This window comes from Bos grunniens, chromosome 29 (genome assembly GCF_055505025.1).
Source record: "Bos grunniens cultivar Pamir isolate PY7600 chromosome 29, Bosgru_T2T1.0, whole genome shotgun sequence".
NCBI lineage: Eukaryota > Metazoa > Chordata > Mammalia > Artiodactyla > Bovidae > Bos > Bos grunniens.
The window spans coordinates 22,995,126-23,018,639 of NC_141193.1; the positions used below are offsets into that span (position 1 = coordinate 22,995,126).

Consider the following 23,514-nt stretch of genomic DNA (forward strand, 5'->3'; position numbering starts at 1 on the left):
GATTTTCTTTGCTTGTCTTTATTATCTGATTTTTCTATAATAAGCATGAAATGACTGGTTTTTTAAGACAAAGTTATAAAAACAAATTGATTTCACTTAACTGATACCTTAAATATCTATCAAAGGCTCAATTTATAATAAAGAGGCACATTGTATAAATAAGAATCTTAGGAATAAATGATTTAACTTGCATTAGGGATCAGAACTAATATGTTTATACTTTGACATGTACTTTTATTTGTTCCCATTAATAGGTTCAGATCTTGAAAAGATTATGATCTTCCCTAGTAGCTCTTTCTCTAAAACTCAGTTCCTTAAGTGGATTTTTATTTTCTTGCCTTTTTTTCATTATCTACTTCTTCATTTTTGAGAGATATTTGAGTTTTAAAAAACTCTACAACTAGACCATGATCTCAATTAATCTTTTAAAAAAAATGTATAAAATTGAGCCCTTGCACATACTTAAGGTCTCTTGTTTTGCTTCTGTAGCTTCTGCCCCTTCTAGCTTCTTTTTTTCTCTCTTTTTTAAAAAAAACCAGTTAATAAATAATGCTTTTAAAAATATTCTACTTCGGACATACCTATTTCCTTTCATTATTAGTTTTCTAATTTAAAAATCTAAATTCTTGCATTTATGTCTTCCTAACCAATATTTTACTTAGTCTTGCTTTCTACCCTACTTAAATATATGGAAACCTTTTAAATTTAAATGTTTATTAAATTTGACTTAACTGGGCTCCATGTTAACATCAGTGAATAGAAGCAAAATTGAAGTTTCATCTCTTGATAGAAAGCATGGTTTTATATAGAAGTGGGATTGCTGTTAACTCATTAAGGAAAACAGTATTTTCCTTAATGCTTTAATTGCAGTTCCCTGTTTGCACAGAGAGGCATGGACCAGATCTGTTTGTATCTGCACAGTCAGGCTCTCAACTGCACTCTGTGCCAGGGGATCTCATCCCATTTTCTGTCAAGCTAAGTCACAGTTTGATTGTTAAGACTGAACACATTTTTTTTCTGCCTGGAATTTACTCTTAAACATCTTCTATATCGAACTAAGGCTATAGAAGCTCTGAGATACAGAAAAATAGAAAAAGATTCCATCTGAAAAAGCCAAGTGTTAATTTTGTTTGTTTTAGAATCACGCGCTTAGTCTGCAAGACAGCGTTTTAGGTGCTGGCAGTACCAAAAGCCAAATTTTCTAGTCTCTTAACACTCTGTAGAACTTTGTTTTTGGATCATAAAGATGCTTGACATGACTCCTCCTTTATTCATTTTCCTCCCTACCCCTGAAGACTCCCAACACACACACACACACGCACACACACACACACACGCACACACACACACGTGTGCATACAGTGCCTCTCTCTTTCCCCTTCTCTCCCTCCATATGACATTTCTGGGGAGACAAAATTTCCACTATAACCAACCACTCTTCACAGTCAAATGAAGGAAATGGCAGATTGTGTGCCCATCTTGTTGTTAGGGTAAAGTGGAATTTTAAAATCGAGTGTTATTTATAACACCGAGTGAGATGTTTATAAATGGAGGAAAGTCTAAATGCTCATCTGTCACCTTCTAAGTCAGGGTACATCTTAAGACTTGGCTATTTCTAGTTAGGCTCAGAAGAAGATGGCCAGTGTTCGATGGGAAACCCGGTTTTCCATATCTCAGCAGTCTCCACATTCCTGCTTTACCAATCGGGCAATTAAAATCCAGAAGAGAAGGGCTGGCGCCATAGTACAATAAAAGATTCCCGGGAGGTATGATGACTGGCTTATTTATAGTTATTCTCTCAACTTTCAATCTGCCATATTGTAATGTGGTCGAAGGTAAAGTGGCGCTTCCCTTGTGGCTCCGTGGTGAAGAGCCCGCCTGCCAATGTAGGAGACACGGATTCAATCCCTGGGTCGGAAAGATCTCCTGGAGAAGGGAATAACAACCCACTCCAGTATTCTTGCCTAGGAAATCCCAGGGACAGGGGAACCTGGTGTGGTCTACCAGTCCACGTGGTCGCAAAGAGTTAGACATGACTGAGTGACTAACGCCCTCACTTCAAAAGCTGACATTATTTTGTAAACTATTATTATACACGATAATTACACAGTCCGTCACTGTCCTTCGGACACAACTGAGTGACTGAACACCACCCCCGCCCCGCCCCCACACACGTGCCTTGCTCGCCTGTGCAGACCCCACACTACGACTCTCTGAGGAAATAGATTCTTGACGTTTCTTCATTAATTCAAGAATGTGGTGTAAAGGTTACAAAATGAACACTGGCGAGCAGCTGCTTTGATGGTGAACCGTGGGTCCCCAGAGAGGTGGAGGGCTCTCCCCATCGCTGCAGCCTTAATGACTTCAAATACCTTGGTCTTCATTTACATCCTCATTTCAATACTTGGTAGGAAAATAATTACACCGAGGTGTTTGATGAGATGAAATTTGATCTCAGCAGATGGAGGAAGGCTTCCCCTTTCATCAGCAGGGAAACCAAGTGTCATTTAAATGAAAATCTTCCTGAAATCTCTTTATTCCTAAGTTTGCTGCCAATATCCCCGAGGAAATGCTTCCATCAAAAATGGCTTGGTGAGACCTACTGTAAGCACAGGGAACTCTCTGCTCAGTGTTATGAGGCTGCCTGGATGGGAGAGGAGTCTGGGGGAGAATGGATACATGTATATGTATGGCTGCGTCCCTTTGCCCTCTGTTCACCTGAAGCTCTCACAACATTGTTCCTTAATCAGCTATACCCCAATATAAAATACAAAGTTTCTCTCTTTTTTTTTTTAAAGGCTTGGTGATTCTGGGAAAGGATTCCCATTTCAGAAGTAGTTGTCATCAGGTCCAGCAAGAATTCTCCCCACCCCCATTTTTTGCTAACACTTTCTGTGGCTTTTGAGTTTTGGATTGAAATACTGCACACATGTGAGTTTGAAAATGGAAGTTTTCCAGCCAGTGCTTTGGATTCAGTTCCGCGTGTGCTGGTAACAATAGAGGACGATGCCACCCCCTCCCCCAGTTCATTTGGCCTTGCCATACTCTGGAGTGTTAGCAACGGGTCACCGCGCCACCTCCCGAGCTGGCCCTGGAGTTCCCAGTCGGTGCAGAAGCTGGTGTGGGTGGAGGGAGCGAAAGCAGTTTCATCCTCCGTTTCCATGGAAGCAGCATACGATCCTTAGCACTCGGTGCTGAACTGAATTTCAAGGGAGGTGACTTTTTACAGGTACTTGCCGCTGAAAAATAACTTCCCTGCCAAAATATACTGAGTGCATTAGCCTGTTCTTCGTCTTCAATGTTTATTCTGCATGAAACTTGCCAGGCAAGATCCAGAACGGGCAAGCCTGGACTTCCTGTGGAATTTTCCTGAGACCATGTGTGGAAGCCCAGTAACCCTGGCAGCCTGGAGCCACATCACCCAGCCACAAGCTGCGGCTCCCACTGGGACCAAAGGGCCATTGCCTTTGCATCTGGCCGGCTTATTGGCCACAGCAGGCTCAGTGGCAAGTCAAAAGGCGATTCCAGGGGCAGCGCATCTCAATGACGTGCTCTGTGGGGGCACTGCGGCTGCTCCTGCCTGGTGGGCCGCAGGGCCAGCTGTATTCTCTGCGGTGGGTGGGAGGGAAGGCGAGCCAGCTGCACACCCTGTGGCCAGGGACCAATGGAGAGCGGCCCAGCCTCCTGCAGCCTCCACAGTCTTGTCTCAGCTGGAGCTCTGGTTCCCTGAGGCCAATGATAACTGGCCTTCTTGAAGCTCCTGTTAGGCTTTTGTTTTGGGACGACCAGACTGTCCAGAGGGGTGGAGAGGAGACTAGAAAAAACAAACACTCATTAAAAAGCAAAACAATATTTTTATGACACAGTCTTTTTTAGTTTTTAAAACATGTTTAATTGGAGGATAATTGCTTTACAAGGTTGTGTTGGTTTCTGTTGTTCAACAAGGAGAATCACCTATAAGTATACTTACATTCGCTCCCTTTTGAGCCTGCCCCTGCCATCCCACCCAGCTCGGCCATCACAGAGCACTGAGCTAAGCTCCCTATGCTGGACAGCAGCTGCCCACCAGATATCTATTTTACATATGGTAGTGTAAATGCTGCTCTCTCAGTTCATCCTCCTCCACCCCATTTTTTTTTTTTTAATAAAGAAAAACATGCCTACTCAACATCAGGATCGAAGGAAATAGCACTTATGTGTGAGCCCTGAGAGGAAAGATGCTTGATGTATTAGGTGTAGCACACATATTCATGTCCAGAGGAACCCTAAGCCAGTCCTGTCACGTTCTTGGCAACTGGTGAGGTTTCATACAGTGGTTTGGGAAAAAGTTATGTGCCCTTGGATAGACCCTTCTCTTTGTCTGGTTTCTTGGGACTGATCTCAGCAATCACCCTGGACCCCGCCTTCCAAACTTCTGGGCCTCCTGTGGTTTTCTTGGACGATTTTCCAGGACTGAGATGAGAAGATAAGCATTTTGAGGCTGATTTCAGGATGTTTCAGGAGTTCAACAATCGTTTCTCAATTGTGTTTCTTTTTAATACACATCTCTTGAAAGTGAAGTTGCTCAGTCGTGTCCGACTCTTTGCGACCCCATGGACTGTAGCCCAACAGGCTCCTCCGTCCATGTGATTCTCCAGGCAAGAGTACTGGAGTGGGTTGCCATATCCTTCTCCAACGCATCTCTTATGGGGTATGAAAGAAAGTGAAAAGTGAAAGTGAAGTCGCTCAGTCATGTCCAGACTCTTTACGACCCCATGGACTGTAGCCTACCAGGCTCCTCAGTCCATGGAATTTTCCAGGCAAGAGTACTGGAGTGGGTTGCCACTTCCTTCTCCAGGGAATCTTCCCAACCCAGGGATTGAACCTGGGTCTCCTGCACTGCAGGCAGACGCTTTATCGTCTGAGCCACCAGGGAAGCCAAAAATATTTCTTTGAGCTGCTTTTTGGCTGGGGGGTGGGGGGGTGGTGCGGCAAGAATACTGGAGTGGGTTGCCATTCCCTTCTCCAGGAGATCTTCCTGACCCAGGGATTAAACCCGGGTCTCCTGCATTGTAGGCAGATGCTTTACTGTCTGAGCCACCAGGGAAGTCCTTATGGGGTATGGATTACATAAACCTACCTCTCCATGGCCTTTTTGGCTCCATTTTTTTTTTTAAAGAAGATAATGCTATGGCTTTATTGGATACTTTTCCTGAATAGAAGTATTTTACTTTCAAGGTGTTGACCTTTTTTAGCCCAAACCCATCCACAGCTCCTCTCATCCAATACAGACTTGTCCTTGAGATTGCAGATGTCATGGTGTTCCCACCTTCTTTGGGGATATGACTTATCATGGTGTCTGAGGGTCAAGATGGATCCAGGCAATCTGGACCAGCCCATTGTGGGTTTCGATTATGCATTTGTTTTCTGTATTCTGAAGGCGCAGAAGGAACTGCAGGCGGGGAGTGGGTGCGGTAGCGTCTATGAGGGGGCAGCAGCATCATCAAGTGTCTACTTGGTTGGTGTAGGAAATGACGTCCCTGCTTCTTTTCCAGGTATTTAACGCCACAGGCGAGCTGTCGAACACGGCTGCCTATCAGTCTGTCCGCATCCTCTCCGTGTCTTCCACCCAGGCTCAGCAGGAGCTGGAGGACCTCGCCAAGGTTGACCTGCGATGGTCCAAGCCCACCTCGAGTAAGTGATGGCTGGAGTGCATGCCGGCTCCTCTGTGAGTGCTCGGCGCCCTGTGTGGCATCTGTGAGCCTGAATTGGGTTCTGTTGTGTCTGTCAGAGCTTGCCCATCCATTTACTCATTTCTTATTGACCCCCCTGCCCTGCCCTGGTTCCTGGTGGCTCAGTGATAAAGGATCTGCTTGCAGTGTAGGAGATGCAGGTTCCATCCCTGGGACAGGAAGATTCCCTGGAGTAGAAAATGACAACCCACTCCAGTATTCTTAGCTGGGAAATCCCATGGACAGAGGAGACTGATGGGCTACAGTCCATGGGGTCCCAAGAGTCAGACACGACTGAGCAACTGAATCACCACCACACACTTTCTGATGGTACCTGTTTCATGCCTTTCTTCCCAGGACTCCACAGTGAATTTGCCCCCTTGCTCTGAGCAGATGGCGCTTCCTCCAGCTTCATCGGCCTCTTGGAAGCCACTCAGCACAAACTCCGCCAGCATCTCCTCAGTGCCCAATGTTCTCCTCTCCTTTTTTCCTCCGTTTCTGTGTCTGAACACAGCTGACTATTTCCCTCAAGGCTGTCTCTGACTCGGGCTCTTACCTTCTCCAGGGCCTCCTCTTAGCCCTCAGGCTCTCTCCTTTTACCCTACCGTCCAGCCTGCAGGGAACCTTTACTCCAGGCTGCTCTGCGCTGGTCTCTGTTCTGGATCCCGAGGGTGCAGCTGTGATCAGGACCCAGTCCCCACCCTCAGAGCTTCACTTATCTGTAAGGAACACACCCCTTTCTCCTGGAACCGCTCCTCTCTCCTTTGCTTTGTTAAACCTTCTTAGAACATCTTTCCATTCTTTTCACTGCCTTCCTAAGTGTGTACTCTTCGTTGTTGTTGTTCATTCACTAGGTTGCGTCTGACTCTTTGTGACCCCATGGACTGCAGCACGCCTGGCTTCCCTGTCCTTCACCATCTCCCAGAGTTTGCTCAGACTTATGTCCATTGAGTTCATGATGCCATCCAACCATCTTGTCCTCTGTTGTTCCCACTCTTTAACCCTTTATAATCTGGCTGCTGTGTCCAGGTCAACAACCGGTTCCCCCAAGGTTTCTACTGTTCTTCTCTGATGCGCTCTGGACAGCCCGTGGCATCGGCTCTGCTGACGGCTGCTCCTGGCAGCTGCGCTTCCCTCTGAGCCTGCGAGGTGCTTCCTCTCCCTCGTGCTCCCTCTCTGTCTGCGCCCTGCCTGTTTCTTGGCTTTCTCCAATCCCTTCCTCCTGAAGGGAGGTCCCTTGTGCTCTTTACAGTCCCTTTTTTCACCTGTACATACTTTACCTTGGTAACCTCAGTTACTCCTACATTTTCAAGTATTAATTCATTCAGCAAATATCTGGGTGCCTTTTGTGTGCTTGGCGCTATTCTAAGTCCTGGGGGGTGATAGCAGAGAATAAAGCAGGCAGGCATGCCTGGTCTCCTGGATGGAGCTTACAGTCTAGTGGGAGAGTACAGAAGATAAATAAGAAAATTAGTAAGTTATATATGAAGTATTGTACTATTGAGTGTCACGCTGTCTGAACTTTCCCTTTAAGAACTCAGGAACTGAATAGATTTGGGTAAAAAGTTTTTAATGAATCCTTTGGTCTATGAACTCTTCCTGCATGTCCTCCAAAACTCAGGAATCAGTTAGATTGGATAAGGTATTATACCTTGCTGTCGGTTCCCTTTCAGTCTCTGAACTCAGAGACTCAAATGTTTGAACATCAAGGGATAGGTTAGATGGTGGTACGTGCTGAGAAATAAGTTACATAAAATACTTATCCAGGGCAGGGGGCAGTACTGCTGGGGCTGGGGTGGGCTGGTGGTTTCCAATTCAGAGTGGACATGGAGGTCCCGCCTGAGAAAGGCAGCATTTCCGTAATAACTTGACAGAGGTGAGGCCACGCAGGTGTCTGGGGAAGAGCCTGGTAGGTCAAGACCCTCTCATATTTCAAGTCTCTCCTGCCTCTTCTACTGTCCTCATATCTCTGACTGCAGTTGGGAAAGGTCTCTCTCTTTTTTTTTTTTTTGGCTGTGCTGGGTATTCATTGCAGCACACAGGCTTCTCTACTTGTGGCTCATGGGCTTAGCTGCTCTGTGGCACGTGGGATCTCAGTTCCCAACCCAGGGATCTAACCCATGTCCCCTGCATTGCAAGGTAGATTCTCAACCACTGGACTACCAGGGAAGTCCCCACGGTCTCTGATTTTAAAGACTCTTGTGTTGAGCTTGGACGTTTCTGGATAGTTGAGGACAGTCGCCCCCTCTTCAGGTCCTTACTGTTGAAACATCTATGATGTCCGTTTAGCCACATACGGTTCACTCACAGGGTCCAGGCCTTAGACTGGAGACACCTTTGCTGCCCAACACACATTCTCATTCCCACGCCTTTCCAAGTGGCTTTCCATTTTCTTTACTCCAGCCTCCCCTCCAGTTGTCTCTTACACTATTCTCCTTTGCCATTGCCTTCTCCAAGGCATGAAAGTGAAAAGTGAAAGTGAAGTCACTCAGTCGTGTCTGACTCTTAGCGACCCCATGGACTGCAGCTCCCCAGGCTCCTCCATCCATGGGATTTTCCAGGCAAGAGTACTGGAGTGGGGTGCCATTGCCTTCTCCATTGTAATTGATACTCTCCTCAAATACTTGAGAAACTTTCCAGTTCTGCATGTGTCTGTACATATTGTTTCTTTTGCCCAGAATGCTAGCTCTGCTTACTGCATTCCTGTCTCCGAAGGTCTCTGCACCTCCCTCCCTTTTCTCTTAATTACCTTCTCCCTCTACCTCCCCATCAGTGAGTCCACCCTTATTCCAGCCACCACTGCCACCCAACACCAGCCAGCAAACATTCACTGACTCTGCACTGGGTCCCAGATGCCGAGAACACAGAAATCCTAATGGTTTAGCGAGGTGAGGGAAACCCCAAGCACAGAGCAGGACCGGAGCACAGGGAAGGAGCTGCCTTTCCTGGGCATGTTACCATCTGTCTTTTGTTTGCTATTCTTTATTTTGCTGTTAGAACCCCTTAACACACCTTTGTACTTCTTAAAGCACTAAACCATATTTTGCAATATATTTGACTTTGCTGAATGTGTCTCGTTCTATAGGATAGAAGACCTCTGAGGAAAGGTTCCCTGTCTTTCCTTTTCCTTTTCATTTCTGTATCATAATCATCTAGAAGTCCCTGGTGCCTGGTAGGGGCTCAATCCATTTTAATTGATTGAAACTGATTTTCAACACCTGCCATCGCACTTTCCAAGTTTCGAGAGCCGGAAATGTGTTGTTTGGCTCTTTCGAGCGCCAAGGCAGTGACTTACGCCTCGTGGTTCTTTCACGGCTGCTGGGTTGGGTTGGGTTGGTCCCACCGGTTGCACGTGTGCCTGTTCCCCTGTCCGTTCTTCCGATGTGGAATCACCCTTCCTGGTCTGTGTTGGTTCCTGGGCTACATGGACGAATGAGCTCAGTGGTGCCAAACTCTGAAATGCTGGTTTTGGTTTCTGTTGCTTTCCCTTTCGGCCAAAGTCCCCATCACTTGTTTATTTTTGTCTTCATTAATGTGGCTATAAGCTTGGATATAAAACCACCCAGAAAAAATATACCTGTCTTCTCGACATTCTCTGTGCTTGCTTATCCCCTTCCACAGAGCTAAGTGGGGATGGGATGGATGTTGGGTAAGAATGTAGGTGGGGGGGAGGGTTGGGGGTCGGCAGCCTTTCTGCCCCTCACCTGTTGCAGAGAGGTATCAATATTCCTAGGTTCTTAGGGCCCTGCACATGGTGGGGAAGCCTCCTTGCCTGGCTGAATATACATGTATATTCGGCTTTCTGCTAGCCAGCCAGCTGCCTCTCCATCTTCTCCTGCACTTGGAAAGTCTTAGAAAGGAATGCAAGGCCTGACCCAACACCCGAGCTTCTCACCTAGGCCCGCCCAGGAGCTCCAGGCCGTGTCCACCTACTTTTCCCCTGACTGTCTCTATCTGTTTCTCTGAACAGAGAACTTAGGCCACGGCAACTTCACGTACATGTCAGCAGTGTGCTGGCTTTTCGGGCGTTTCCTGTATGACACCCTGCGGTATCCTGTGGGGCTGCTGTCCTCCTCGTGGAGTGGGACGCCCATTGAAGCCTGGTCGTCTAGAAGGTCCCTTGAAGCCTGTGGGGTCCCGAGGTCAGGGTAAGAAAGCGTCCTCTGGTCCAGGAGAAAGCCTGCCAGGAAATTCCGTGAGAGAGCAGGATCATAGTCTCCTTGGGGAAGTCAAGTATGAGCTGAATGTACAAATATGTGTTAAATGTCTGTGACTTATTCAGATGTTATTTTCACTGTCATCATGACCACAATCATTTGACAATATGTCAAGAAGTAATTATGACCCATTTCCTTAATAATAGGGATAGCTAATATATTTTTTTTAATTTATTTTTTAATCAGATATTTTTAACTTTTTGTATTGGGATATAGCCAGTTAACAGATAATGTTGTGATGGTTTCAGGTAGATAGAAAAGGGACTCAGTATACGTGTACCCGTTCTCCCCCAAACTCCCCTCCTGTCCAGGCTGCTTCGTAACATTGAGCCGAGTTCCGTGTGCTATACTTTGTTGGTTATCCATTTTAAATACAGCAGTGTGTATATGTCCATCCCAAACTCCCTAACTATCAGTAGGGATAAGTTAATACTCAATAGAAGCTTTCTAAATGCCACATACTGTCACGAGCACTTTATATAATATTGACTCATTTAATGCAACATTCTTTTGAAATATGGGTACTATTAACACATGAGGAGAAAGGGGCTGATTGGGAGAGAGGTTTGGTGACTTGCTTGGGAACACGACTAGTAAGTGGTGAAGTCTGGTGTCAGTGTCTGTGCTCTTAACCGCTGTGAGAATAAACCCAATCTAACAGTTTGGAAGAACACGGTATCCATGTCATCAGAAAGCGGTATTGGAAGACTGATGGTGAAAGCACATTCAGGAAAAGCTGGATCAGGAATAACAGTGAGTCGGGAAGAAGCAGAGAAGAGGCTAGTCGATAACTTCTTGACACTAATGTTGCCATAGAGATGGATACTGTGTGAGCTGCCTTCACAGAACTTGTCTCATCAGTTCTGGCAAGAGCATGGATTTGAGCTCTTGGTGTGTCTTGGGTAAAGGCCTGCCTGCTGGGGAGTGAAGTCATCCTGCTTTGGAACAGAAAGACTTACTCTCAGTAGAGGTGGAAGAATCTAAAGCCAGGCTTCCCACACCTCAGGGGGCATGGCAGGGACAATACCAAAGGGCCATGGGGTTCTCGCACACAGCTGCTCCAAGAGAAATCCACACAGGTATTCCACAGAGACAACTTAGGGCCACGTTCCAAGTCATCAGAAAACGTGCCTTCTGACCTGGCCATCTCATTTCTGGGAATTTAGCTTAAAGAAATAATGAAGACTGTGTGTAATGATTCAGCTCTCAGGAAGATAATTGTGGCATTGCTTATAAAAGCAAAGAACTTAGCCTCAGTGCCATTCAGTGAGTGCTGGTTAAGTAAACTTTTTGCCTGTGTGATAGACTCATTAACACCTGCCCGCTCCTCCCCCTGCCCCCGCCCCTGGTCTCAGTCACTAGATGAAACCAGCGACGGTGCCACTGAACTCACAGACAGCCGACTGACACACGTTTTCGTGGAAACAGAGTGGTTGAATTGGACTCTGAGCTGCTTTCGTCAGGGGTTTGCCCCCAGGTGAAGCTGGATAGGTGCCTGGCTCAGGGCTTATCATGGGATCGGTCCCTGGCTCTCTCCTGATGCTCGTGTGTCTTCCTCACTTTAGGTCCATGCCATCCGACCTTAAAATCGGTCCGAGCGCGCACTCTGTTCTCTGGAACGCCATGATCCATCCACTCCGTAACATGACACTGAAGGGGGTGATATGGTACCAGGGTGAGTGTTCAGTTTCTGGTTTTCCATTGTGTCAGTTAGCTGTTGCCACATAACAAGCCTCCCTGGGGCTCAGTGACTTCAAGCCATTGTACTTTTATTTGGCTCACTCTTATTTGAGTTAGCCCGGTAGTGTTTCTGTCGGGGCTGCTTTGGCTCATTTCTGCTGGGCTCTCGTATGCATCTTTGGCAGCCTGGCAGGTTGTCTGGTGGCTGGATGACCTAGGATGGCCTCTACCTCATGTCTGTTGACTGGGGCTCCTGGTTCTCACGTGGCCTCTCGTCCTTCAACAAGCCGTGATAGTGATGGTTTATTGCTCGGTTGTGTCCGGCTCCTTGTGACTCCATGGACTGTTGCTCACCAGCCTCTGTCCATGGGATTCTCCAGGCAAGAATACTGGAGTGGGTTGCCGTTTCCTCCTCCAGGGCATCTTCCCGACTCAGGGATTGAACTCTGGTCTCCTGCGTTGCAGGTGGATTCTTTACTGACTGAGCCACCACGGAAGATCTTCAGCAAGCTAGTTCAGCCTTATTTATCATTTACATGGCAGTGTCAGGCTTCCAAGTGTGTCAGGAGAGAACAAACTCCAGAGCCGATCTGCTCTTGCAGTCGTGTTTGCTGATGGCCCATCAGCCACAGCAAACCTGAGGCCAGTCCAGCGAGACCTCAGGATGGAGGCTAGGGAGCAATGTGGGGTCATCTTGCGTCTACCCCAACTCCCTCTCACAGTTTGGACTGTTTTCAGGGGAGTCCAATGTAAACTTTAACAGGGACCTGTACAATTGTACATTCCCTCTGCTCATTGACGACTGGCGCCAGACCTTCCACGATGGCTCCCAGGGGCAGACAGAGCGCCTCTTCCCATTCGGATTTGTCCAGGTAGGTGCCGAAAGGAAGAGGGTTTGTGGGCTTTGGTGGGGGAGATGCTGCTGAAACCTCTTCCCTGGAATCCATGTTCTATTTTTTTTGCCCTCATAGCCTGCCTGCTGTTCATCTCAGCTCACTGACAGGACAATTAAATCTTAAAAAAATTAATAAGTAACCAGTATTTGGGCTTCCCAGGTGGCTCAGTGGTAAAGAATCCGCCTGCAATGCGGGAGATGTTGGTTCAATCCCTGGGTCGGGAAGATCCCCTGGAGAAGGAAATGGCAACCCACTCTAGTATTCTTACCTGGGAAATCCCATGGACAGAGGAGCCTGGTGGGCAACAGTCCATGGGGTCGCAAGAGTCAGACACGACTGAAGCAAGTTAGCATGCACACAGCCAAGTTCTTAAGTGCTTCACCTCGCCTGTTCACACGACCCCTCCAGGACCAAGATGTCCCAGCGGAGCAGTAGTTCTGACTTTTCTGGAATATAGGAATTAAACAAGTAAGGTGTGACATAAACAAGATCCGCCTCACAACATAGACACGAAACAGGCGTTAGTATTTGAGCTGGACACCCCTGTCTGTAGGCGTCCGCCTCTGGTAGCCCACAGATACTTCCCTCTCACCAACCCCCGCTTGCCTCCCCCACCCCGTTCCTCTCCTCTGTCCTAGTTCATAGGGCTTTTTTTGGATAAAAGATTTTTATAGACCTGCTTTCCACTTACAATTACTTTACAATCATTTCCTTTCTCCTTTCTTAACATTTGTTTTGACTTTGAACGAGAATATTCTGCTCATTATTTTCAAAATAGCAACGCCTGTCACCACTTCTGTATTACTGTTGGTAGAAACTACATTTGGTCCTTGGAGGTACTTTTTTTTGCCTCTCAGCCTGTGTACATGGTGATTGGAATGTCACTTCAATCAACTTAGGCCAAAAATACATTTAAGTGTTTATTATATGCCACAAACTGTGTGGGCTACTAGAAATATACAGCAGGAAGCAGAGAGACCTGCTCCTTGTCCTCTACCCCTGGTTTAGTAGAAGTGCCTTAGCCTCGGGCGCCAGCTTTATCATCATCAACAACAGTATGTTGGTTGCTTGTGAAAAACTGGGACTGTAAATGTTTAACTTCAAAGGGAACTGTCAAATACAACAGTTTAATGGTTCCGAGCGTAGTCTGGGGATTTGAATCTCAGCTCTGGCACTTCCTTAGCTGTGTGATTTCAAATAAGACATCGAACCTCTTTGTTATTTTAAGTATTAAATGAGCTAGTCCATGTAAAGCTTGGCACAAGTGAGAAAATGCCTGTGTTTATTATAAATGAGAGAAGTCGGAAAATCTGGAGGGGCAGTTGGTCTGTAAAGGAAGATGAATTGGCTGAAAGGGCTGCATGTGAAACCATGGTGGCAGTAACTGGAGCACGCAGTTAGATGGGGACGCGAGCTCTGTGAAGAGGGCAGGGCTACATCCACGTGTCTGCGAGTTTAATACTGATGTGTGATCTGAGGCATGGGGAGAGAGAGGAGCCGGAGTTCAGTACTGGAGACCCTATTATTGTTGTTCAGTTGCTAAGTTGTGTCTGACTCTTTGTGACCACATGGACTGCAGCATGCCAGGCCCCTCTGTCCTCCACTATCTCCCGGAGTTTGCTCAAATTCAGGTCCATTGAGTTGGTTATGCAATCCAACCATCTCATCCTTGGAGAAGGCAATGGCAACCCACTCCAGTGTTCTTGCCTGGAGAATCCCAGGGACGGGGGAGCCTGGTGGGCTGCCGTCTATGGGGTCGCACAGAGTCGGACACGACTGAAGCAACTTAGCAGCAGCAGCAGCATCTCATTCTCTGTCGCTCTCTTCTCCTCCTGCTCTCAATCTTTCCCAGCATCAGGATCTTTTCTAATGAGTCAGTTCTTCGCATCATGTGGCCAGAGTATTGGAGCTTCAGCTTTAGCATCAGTCCTTCCAGTAAATATTCAGGGTTGATTTCTACAGGGTTGCCTGGTTTGATCTTCTTGCAGTCTAAGGGGCTCTCAAGAATCTCTTCCAGCACCAGAGTTCAAAAGCATCAGTTCTTCGGCACCCAGCCTTCTTTATAGTCCATCTCTCACGTCTGGACATGACTACCAGTCTCGAGGGAGTATATGCTTTTTCAGAAGGATTTTGGAGAAACAGTGAACCAGACTACAAAACACAGATGCTATTGTAGAATCCTGCAAATGTAGCCACTTTTATATTCTGTGGCTGTGACATGCCTTCTTTAGCAGCAGTGTTTCTCCTAATCACTGCAAGTGGCCTGCTTTATATCTCAGGGGAAAAACACAGGAATTTCCTGTGGGTGTAGAGTCTGCTGCTGCCCCCATGTGGTCAATCTGTAGTAGTACAGCTGATGAAGTAGTGGGGAATGACTGCAGGGATTCTCAGCCAACTGCCATTTTGAAACGACTTCCTTGGCTTGAGTGGCTCTTGGTAGCATTTTCCCCTCAGCACTTCAGGCTGGAACTCCCCCTAGACTCTTCCAGGGGGTTCCTGCAGGGATCTGCATCATGGCGCCCGTTGGCGCACATGGCCCCATTTTCAGCCTTCTCTCTTGGGTGTTGTGTGGGAAGCAGCAGGGTTACTCAGTGGGTCTTTTTATTGCCATTTTCTAGTTTTCATGACATTTCGTTGCGAAGCTCCACCACCTTTTATCACTTCATGTGTTAAGGCTGATTTGCATAGGAGAGTTTAATAAGAACCAGTGGTGGGGAAAATGTACTTTCTTTCAGTGGGAGAAACCTCACGACCAGGTGGCAGCAGGGCATGGCTGCTGGAACGTGTGAAGGACTGGGGTCTTTGATGAAGTCTGCTATGTGCTCAGGGGTAGATGCTGAAGCTGAAGCTCCAATACTTTGGCCACCTGATGTGAAGAGCCGGCTCTTTGGAAAGACCCTGATGCTGGAAAAGATTGAAGGCAAAAGGAGAAGGGGGCGATAGAGGATGAGATGGTTAGAAAGCATCACTGACTCAATGGACATGAATTTGACCAAACTCTGGGAGATAGTGGAGGACAGAGGAGCCTGGTATGCTGCAGTCCATGGGGTTGCAAAGAGTCAGACACGACTTAGCAAGAAGGGGAGGGTCCTCTCCACTTCCCTACAGAGCTTTGGCCTGTGTTGTACACAGATGTACAATAGGTCAGTGACCTACTGCCTTGTAACAGACGACCTCAGAACTTTGGGGCTGACAACAGCAGCCACTGTGTTTGCTCCTCATTCCATGGGTTGGCCAGGCAGGGAGAGGTGGTCCCCCGGAGCGGCTCATTTCTGCCCTGGGACATTAGCCAGGCTTGCTTGTGTGCCTGCAGCCGGAACTGAAGGACCCAGAATTCACGTGACTGGACCCTCAGCTGGGAAGGCTGGGACATGAACGCCTCTCTCCTCGTGGCCTTCTGGTCCCCAAGGCCGCTGTCTCCACGTTTCTTCAGCAGGGCAGCCGCACTTTTGTTCCGTGGCCATCTCAGGGCTCTGAGGAGACGAAACCAGGAGGCAAGCACTCCTGAGGCAGAGACTCAGTAGCTGCTCACCATCACCTCGGCTGCATGCTGTTTGTCAGAGCATATCACAGGCTTAGCCCAAGTTCATTGCAAGGAGAAATAGACTCCAGGTCTTGCTGCGAGGAGGGGGCTGGAGGGTGGAGTTCTACCACAGCTTGTGGGATGAGTGGTTCAACCAGGAGGGTGAGAGACTCAGTAAGAACGTGTTGGATCGGCCCGTGGGCGAGTGAGTGAAGCAGAAGCAGGGTCTGCTTGTGAAAGACTCCAGTGTCGGTTTCTTTAAAAAATTTTTTTTCTTAATGTTTTTCTAGCTGTTTTGAAGTGTAGGTTTCTGACGCAGTGAAGTTCTGATGCACAGTGTCTACTTTCTAGTTATCTTCCTATTTGTCTGGTGAAGCCCTGCATGATGGACTTCCCCAGATCCGTTGGCATCAGACAGCCGACTTTGGCTACGTCCCCAACCAAAGGATGCCCAACACCTTCATGGCTGCTGCCGTGGATCTCTGTGATAGGAACTCACCTTTTGGCAGGTGGGTGCTTCTCGGGCTTTGCTTGAACAGTAATACGTGTTTTCTGTGGCCTTCTCTTGATGTTCACTTGTGAGCGGGCCTAAGGAATGGACCCTAGAAGCATGATTTATCCATCATTCACACCCTGGATGTGCTACAGTAACTAACACCCCTCCCCACCCCAGGGCCGTGATGCCACCGAACCTTATTTTGTGTTGACACTCCCATGTCCAAAGAAGGGACGGGCTTTGCTGTCGTTGTCATTCACAGATCCAGAGTGACAGAGGCTCCGGGGGGATCTGTGCTTCCACAGCTGCCTGACAGTCTCATATTCGCAGCTGGAGGCTTCCACCTGAAGCAACACAAGTCTCTTCTGCTCACATTGCACTGGCCACGGCAAGTCCCATGGCCATGTCTATTTTTAGTGAGAGCGGGAAGTGGAATTCTACCCCATACTCAGAGGAGGACCAGCGGGACGTTGGTGAACAGCCCTGATGACTACCGCCTACTAGGATACGAGGGAATGGCAGTGTGACCTGGGGCCCAGTGCAGAGTGTCCCGATTACAGCAGGAGCCTGAATGAATATTTGTTTATTGAATGAAGGAATGTTTGTTGAGTGAACACATAAAACCTGGAGGGGGCCGAGTAGTGAAAACCTGATTCAGATGAAACACTTTGAGAACGTTGAGTGCTTGCAACAGTCTTACGACAGCTCTCTCTTCTAGGTTAGCTCCAAAGTCTGCCCTCCCTCCCTCCTCCTCTTCCCTCATTACTTCCTTCCAAGCCGTAGATTATTTCAGGGTTGTTGACGCATAGAAGACCCGTCTGTGGTTACAATTCACCATTTCTCTTAGGCTGACTAGCCCCGGGTCACTGGCTATTAGATTCAGTCTCACTTTCTTAAAGGGTTCTTTATATAAGATTTCTTTTTTTTTTAAATATGACTATTGTTGAGCCCAAACCCTAAGTTCTCTCCCTGTTCTTCGTCCTGTAGCATTCACCCTCGAGATAAGCAGACGGTGGCCTACAGGCTGCACCTGGGGGCCCGTGCCTTGGCTTACGGGGAGAAGTTGATCTTTCAAGGACCACTGCCTCAGAAGATAGAACTCCTGGCCGACACCGGGCTGCTCAACCTCACATATTCCCAGCCAATCAAGGTGCAGAGGCATGACGACAAGATATTTGAGGTGAGAGCTGCAGAAAACAATAGGGGTTCATCCTGCGTGGGGATCAGGATTTCCTCCACACCGAGGCTCATCTCTAATTATATACGAGGCAGGTCTTGGTTGGTCAGGGGCTAGGTTTATCTCAGAGTGACAAGTAAGCAGTTCTTGATTCATTCGCTTAGAGGCAATTTTGATGAGACAAAAGCTAATTTAAAAATTAAATCAATATTAAATAAAAAAATATATAAATGTTATAAATCTATTTTTATTTTATAAAAATATATAATTTTGTTTACAATTTATAAAATAAATCAAATTAGTTAATTAAACAAGTAATTAAAAATAAAAAATTATTAAAATTAATTAACAAATTAAGAGTCCATATTAAAAAGATATTCCATTTGTATTTTCCCTCCCAGAGCAGCCATTTCTGCCCAGGACAGGTAGCATTATTTGTGGGTACCTATTTGAAAGGAAAGGATCCTGGCTGCAGAATATTTCCCTCATCCTTGGACATCTTTTTTTGTCACACTATCCTAAATTCTGATTTTCTTTTGAGTTTAATCTCTCCTTTGAGAGATTTAAGTGTGGTGATTTGCAGCTTAGTTTGAATTACTGTAATGGGCTTCCCTGGTAGCTCAGCTGGTAAAGAATCCACCTGCAGTGTGGGAGACCTGGGATCCATCCCTGGCTTGGGAAGATCCCTTGGAGAGGGGAAACGCTACCCACTCCAGTATTCTGGCCTGGAGAATTCCATGGACTGTAGTCTGTGGGGTCGCAAAGAGTCAGACGTGGTGGGCGACTTTCACTTTCACAGTGATGGAACTCTGTACTTGCTTCTAATACCTGGTGAGGATCATTTCACTGCAGAACTGGGGCTGTTGGTGAAACAGCTTATTTAGGAGTCTCCTAGGTTGAGGCTTCCCTGGTGGCTTGGTGGTAAAGAGTCCACCTGCTGATGCAGGGTTGAATCCCTAGGTCGGGGATTCTGATCCCCAAGAGAAGGAAATGGCAACCCACTTCCAGTATTCTAGTCTGGGAAATCCCACGGACAGAGGAGCCTGGTGGCCTACAGTCCATTGGGTCACAAAGAGTCGAACACAACCGAGCAACTCTACAACATCAACAAGGCCAAGGTGGTGGCTGGAGGCATCCCCAGGTGGAATAGTTAAATGAGTGTCTTTGGGAGTCCTGAGGCCCTTAGGCGTTGGGGGGTGGTGAGTGAAAAGAGGGCATTGGAGGGACACTGAAAGAATGTAGAAGATAAACTGTAATTACACAAGAGATCATGGGACTGTTCCTCCTCTGGAATCCCCCTGCCTCAGGTGCTTACTTAGCACCGAACTCCACTTAGCTTCCCTGGATGCTGGGTTTTAGGTGAGTCCCAGCGCCCTGGAATCTTGGCACTGATTTCCCCTCTGTAGTCAGCTGCTGGCAATATGCCCACTGCCTGGCCCTGGAGTCGGAGTTGGGGCCAGGACAGATTTGAACCTTTGGAAACTGGCTATTTTAACACTCCCTTCACCAGAATCGCTTTCTGACTTGAGAATAGTTTACCATCCACAGTTCCGTGTGCCCCTTCCTCTTCTCCGAGCTCCACTGGGAGCCAGAGAGCAGCCCAGATTCCACTAAGGAATCTGCTCACCCAGATTCCTGCCTGATTGGTGGGAGGACCACAGGAAGATTGTTCAGGGGAGCCTTTCCTAAGTGCTTCATGTCTCCATGCTGTCTTATCTCTCTCAGTAATTTGCTGTTTTATTTCTTGATCTCAGCTATTTATCTTGTGAACTTTTATTATCGATCTGTGGCTGTGATAACCAGACCCAATTTGTCCTGGTTATTGTAGAAAACACGTCCCTTGGCCAAGAGCAGCCCCTTCTCGCCCTTCCGTCTGTCTGCAGAGCAGGCCCATCTCTTGGCACATCCTCCCAACTATCCTAACCATTCCTGTTCGTGACTCTCCTGTTTAGGTCTCATGTTGCAGTGACCACCAGTGCAAGTGGCTTCCAGCTCCCATGGACACCTTCTCCACCCAGACCCTGGCCCTGAACATCACGTCTTGCCATGACACCCCAGCTGCTCTTCGGTATGCCTGGACCCCATGGCCTTGTGAATATAAGCAGTGTCCCCTGTACCACCTGACCAGTACCCTGCCAGCTCCTCCCTTTATTGCTCCCATTACAAACCCGAGCCCTGGCTATCACAGCAGGACTGCTAAATGATTTTACAGCAGTGTAATCACGTCTCAGACACAAATGTGGATCCTTTAGATTTGGGCATTTAGGAGTTTAAATGACTACTGATTTTTAATGGAAATTAATCAAACTGCCTCATTGAGAGCACCCGGCTAGCACATGGCTGTTTTCATATTCTGAGATGCCAGGGCTGGTAGGCGAATGGAACGCTTGCCTTCTGTCCTCAGCCAGGCCAGGTATCCATAGTAGACTAATTACCAACTACAAACAAGTTGAGCCTGTGTGATTCACTTCCTTCATTATTTGGAATGAACAGTCTTTAACACTTTTGTGTTACCTCTAGACTGTGGAAACTCAGGATTGGAAGAGATTTCAAGGCCGTGGAGGCTGACTAGCATTTACGTGTTTGTTTTTTAATAAAATCTGACAAGTGGTTATCAAATTTCTGTAGAGTTTCCATTCTAAGCGTCCCATCGGTTTTTCATGTGGAACTGACATGTTTCTTCTGGTACACAAGTCTTTCAGAGAAGTGAAGATGGCCCTGTTTTGTGCTAAGCCAAAAACAATTCTGTTCCTTCAGTCTAAATGATAATGTGAATGTTTAAAACAAAGAAACCACAACCACACGCAGGGATTTTGGGAGGTGTGAAGGGATGGCTGTGAGGCGGCAAGAGAGGGCAAGGTGGAGCAGCCCGTGCGGGAACCACGTGACTGCAGAGGTCAGGGAGAGCAGATAGCGCTATTGGGCTCTTGACAGGTAAGAGGTTTAACAAAAATAACCCAGATGGGAGAATAAAGAGAGTCTGAAAGTAAAGCTACATGATAAGCATTTAGAAAAATAATCCAGATGGGACAAATGTGAAAGAGGGCTTTGGTGTATACTATTGAGAATCCTAACGGTGTTTACTGGCTGATTAAAAACAGCTGAAGGCACTTGATAATTGTCATCTATTAAGAAGCTGGAAATAAAGTAACATCCTGAGTCATGGGTACACATTGATCTCTAGACAAAACTGGGTTTGGAACAGGCTTGCAAATTGTCCTTTGAAGCTGAGAAAGGAGCAAGATTTATCTGCGAGTAGTTCCCATTATCTTAACGTGAAAAACAAGCACAGAAGCCCACGCATCACTCGCCACACCTGCCCCAAGGGGTCCTAGTGTAACTGAACAGCAGGGTTGCTTTGTTAGTGCCAGGATTTTATTTAAAATTTTATTTATTTTTTAATTTTTTGGCTGTGCCACACAGCAAGCAGAATCCTAATTCCCCAATCAAGGATTGAACCCGTGCCCCCGGCAGTGCAGTCTTAACCCCTGGACTACCAGGGAAGTCCCAGTACCAAGATTTTAGTTAGCAAAAACCAAAACAGCTATGCAGCATGCAAAGAACTTTGGCTCCTTTGAGGACTTCTAGCGTACAATTAACTCCTCATACCTGCACCGTGGCCTCTGATTCATTTGACCTCACAGAAACCACGAACCCTGCACCAGCTCCTGAGAAAAAAATCAATCTACTGTGTACCCCCAACATACAGGCGCTCAGTAGCTGTTCTAACCTGGAAGGAGCAAGAGACAGCCAAGAGCTCTAGGCCTGTGTTCCCTTCACTCCTAGTAACCTAGGGCACACCGTATAACTAGTTAGGTTTAGGTAGCGGATATCTTCATGCAAAGTCATGTGAAAATTATTTTTAATGGTTGACTAATTTAAAACATTCTGTAGGAATTCAGGTTATTTCCCAAATGAAAATAATACTGTTTGAAAATGAAATTTGTGATCACTGTAGAAGACTTGGGTGCTAAAGAAGAGTGTAAGACGTAAAATCACTCCCAAATTCATCATCTGGACACAGTGTTTTGGTGAACATCACTTGGTTTGTTTGGGTCACGTTTTACACACCACTACACTGTATATTATTTAGTAATTGGTGTTTTTTATTTATTCTAACAAAATAATTTCCCTAGGTAAAGTGAAGAGAGATTTCATTTGCTTCAGTTGGTAGGTGCCCCATACTTAACCAATTTGCCATGACTAGACAGACAGGGTTTTAAACTAATACTGTGATAACCGTTACATGTCAACATCGTTCTGCACTTAATCTCTTAGGGTCCTTAATGTGGACTAACAGGTTTAAGAATAAATATGTTTAACATTTTAATACCCACAGCATAACCCTTCCAAAGGGTTCAACAGTTGACATTTCCACCAAGGTAAAGTCCCATATTTCCCCCCTATTCTCACCGACATTGAATACTGTCAAACTTAAGAAATCTTTAATAATCTAATAGATGAAAACAATTTTTAAGTGTATAGCTAGGACAGTATTTTTCAAGTTATTTAAAACAATGATTCATAGTAAAAACACTTTGTGTCATTCCGCATATCCCCACGTGTACTGTGTGAGTGGGAGATAAACACCTATACACACAGTATAGTTGAATTCAACCTTTCAGCATCCAACGCATTCCAGTATGTTCTGTCTTCGAACTTAATTTTAAAATATGTGGGTCTTGACTGCCACAGTTGAAAACAACTAACAAAGCTGAGATTTGTAGTTTGAAAATACTTCTAGGGAAGCTACAAATGAATGTTTATTAAAGTAAACCATGCACTAACTTATGGGCTTCCCTGTGGCTCAGTTGGTAAAGAATCCACCTGCAATGTAGGAGACCTGAGTTCGATCCCTGGGTTCGGAAGATCCCCTGGAGAAGGGAAAGGCTACCCATTCCAGTATTCTGGCCTAGAGAATTCCATGGACCGTACAGTCCGTGGGGTAGCAAAGAGTTGGACACGACTGAGTGACTTTCACTTCACTTCATGCACTAAATTATAAGAACTTTTTAATATCTTTCTTAAAATGAAGCTCACTGTGAACTTGTAATTAACTTGGGCTGTAACAGAATGGAAAGATACAGATTATGTGATAAAAGCAGCAGATACCACTTCTGTGTTAAGTACAAATGGGTTCTGGCATCTGATGTAGAGAAATAAGAAAAATGAAAAACATGCAGCAGTTTTGAGTGCTCTTTCTATCCCGATTTGCTATTATCCATATTTTATTGTATTTTTGCACTGTAAAAGTTACACAAACTTGTAAGACCATAATTAAGAGTCATAAAATCAATATTAGTCACTTTAGCATCTGATACGTTATGGTGGCCAGTGTGATGTGCTCTAAAGGCGGCATTTGATTCGTCCCTCGACTGTCCAGATACAGTCCCATAAAATGCAGGCCCCCTGTTCGTGTTCTCCGTTAGTGGGTATGGATTGTAGCACAGTGACAATCCAGTTCCTCCACTCCTTCCCCATCCTTCTACCTCTGGCCTCCTTTGGTTCATTCCATTCCAGCCAGCCCTGGTTCCTGACTGGTTGACAGTGAATCATCACACAGGTACGGTGGAGGTGAACTGGCTGGGCTTCAGTGATAGGGTAAGCCTCTACCTTAATGCTATAAGTGGAGTCCAGGAAATTCTGTTATATAGAATGCAGTTATTGCACAACTAATGAACTGATGGGGTGAGTCTGTTACGGAGAATGGAACCAATCGTGTATTTGTGTTACTGTGTGGCTTCAATGTATTCAGTGGAGCCACAAAGCGGATGTAGACAAGGCTAGAGATGACTTTTTGGATCCTCCTGTGAA

The 23,514-nt window shown here is 46.4% G+C and overlaps 1 protein-coding gene across 36 annotated transcripts in view; it reads left to right on the forward strand.

Moving 5' to 3' along the window:
- SIAE (sialic acid acetylesterase) overlaps positions 1-20,319 on the forward strand; it is a 37,781-nt gene extending 17,462 nt beyond the window's left edge. For 10 of the 36 annotated variants that reach the window (XM_086383009.1, XM_086383013.1, XM_086383004.1 and 7 more), the window contains 6 exons: positions 5,535-5,673; positions 11,494-11,603; positions 12,347-12,480; positions 16,379-16,536; positions 17,511-17,703; positions 19,653-20,319. In XM_086383009.1, the coding sequence (XP_086239135.1) occupies positions 5,654-5,673; positions 11,494-11,603; positions 12,347-12,480; positions 16,379-16,536; positions 17,511-17,703; positions 19,653-19,904 (867 nt within the window). In that variant the 5' untranslated portion in view covers positions 5,535-5,653 and the 3' untranslated portion in view covers positions 19,905-20,319. Of the gene's footprint in view, positions 1-5,534; positions 5,674-9,681; positions 11,406-11,493; positions 11,604-12,346; positions 12,481-16,317; positions 16,537-16,785; positions 16,912-17,510; positions 17,704-19,652 lie in introns of all 36 variants that reach the window. The other 26 variants (XM_086382988.1, XM_086382989.1, XM_086383001.1 and 23 more) reach the window with 9 other exon arrangements.
- The last annotated feature ends 3,195 nt before the right edge of the window (positions 20,320-23,514 follow it).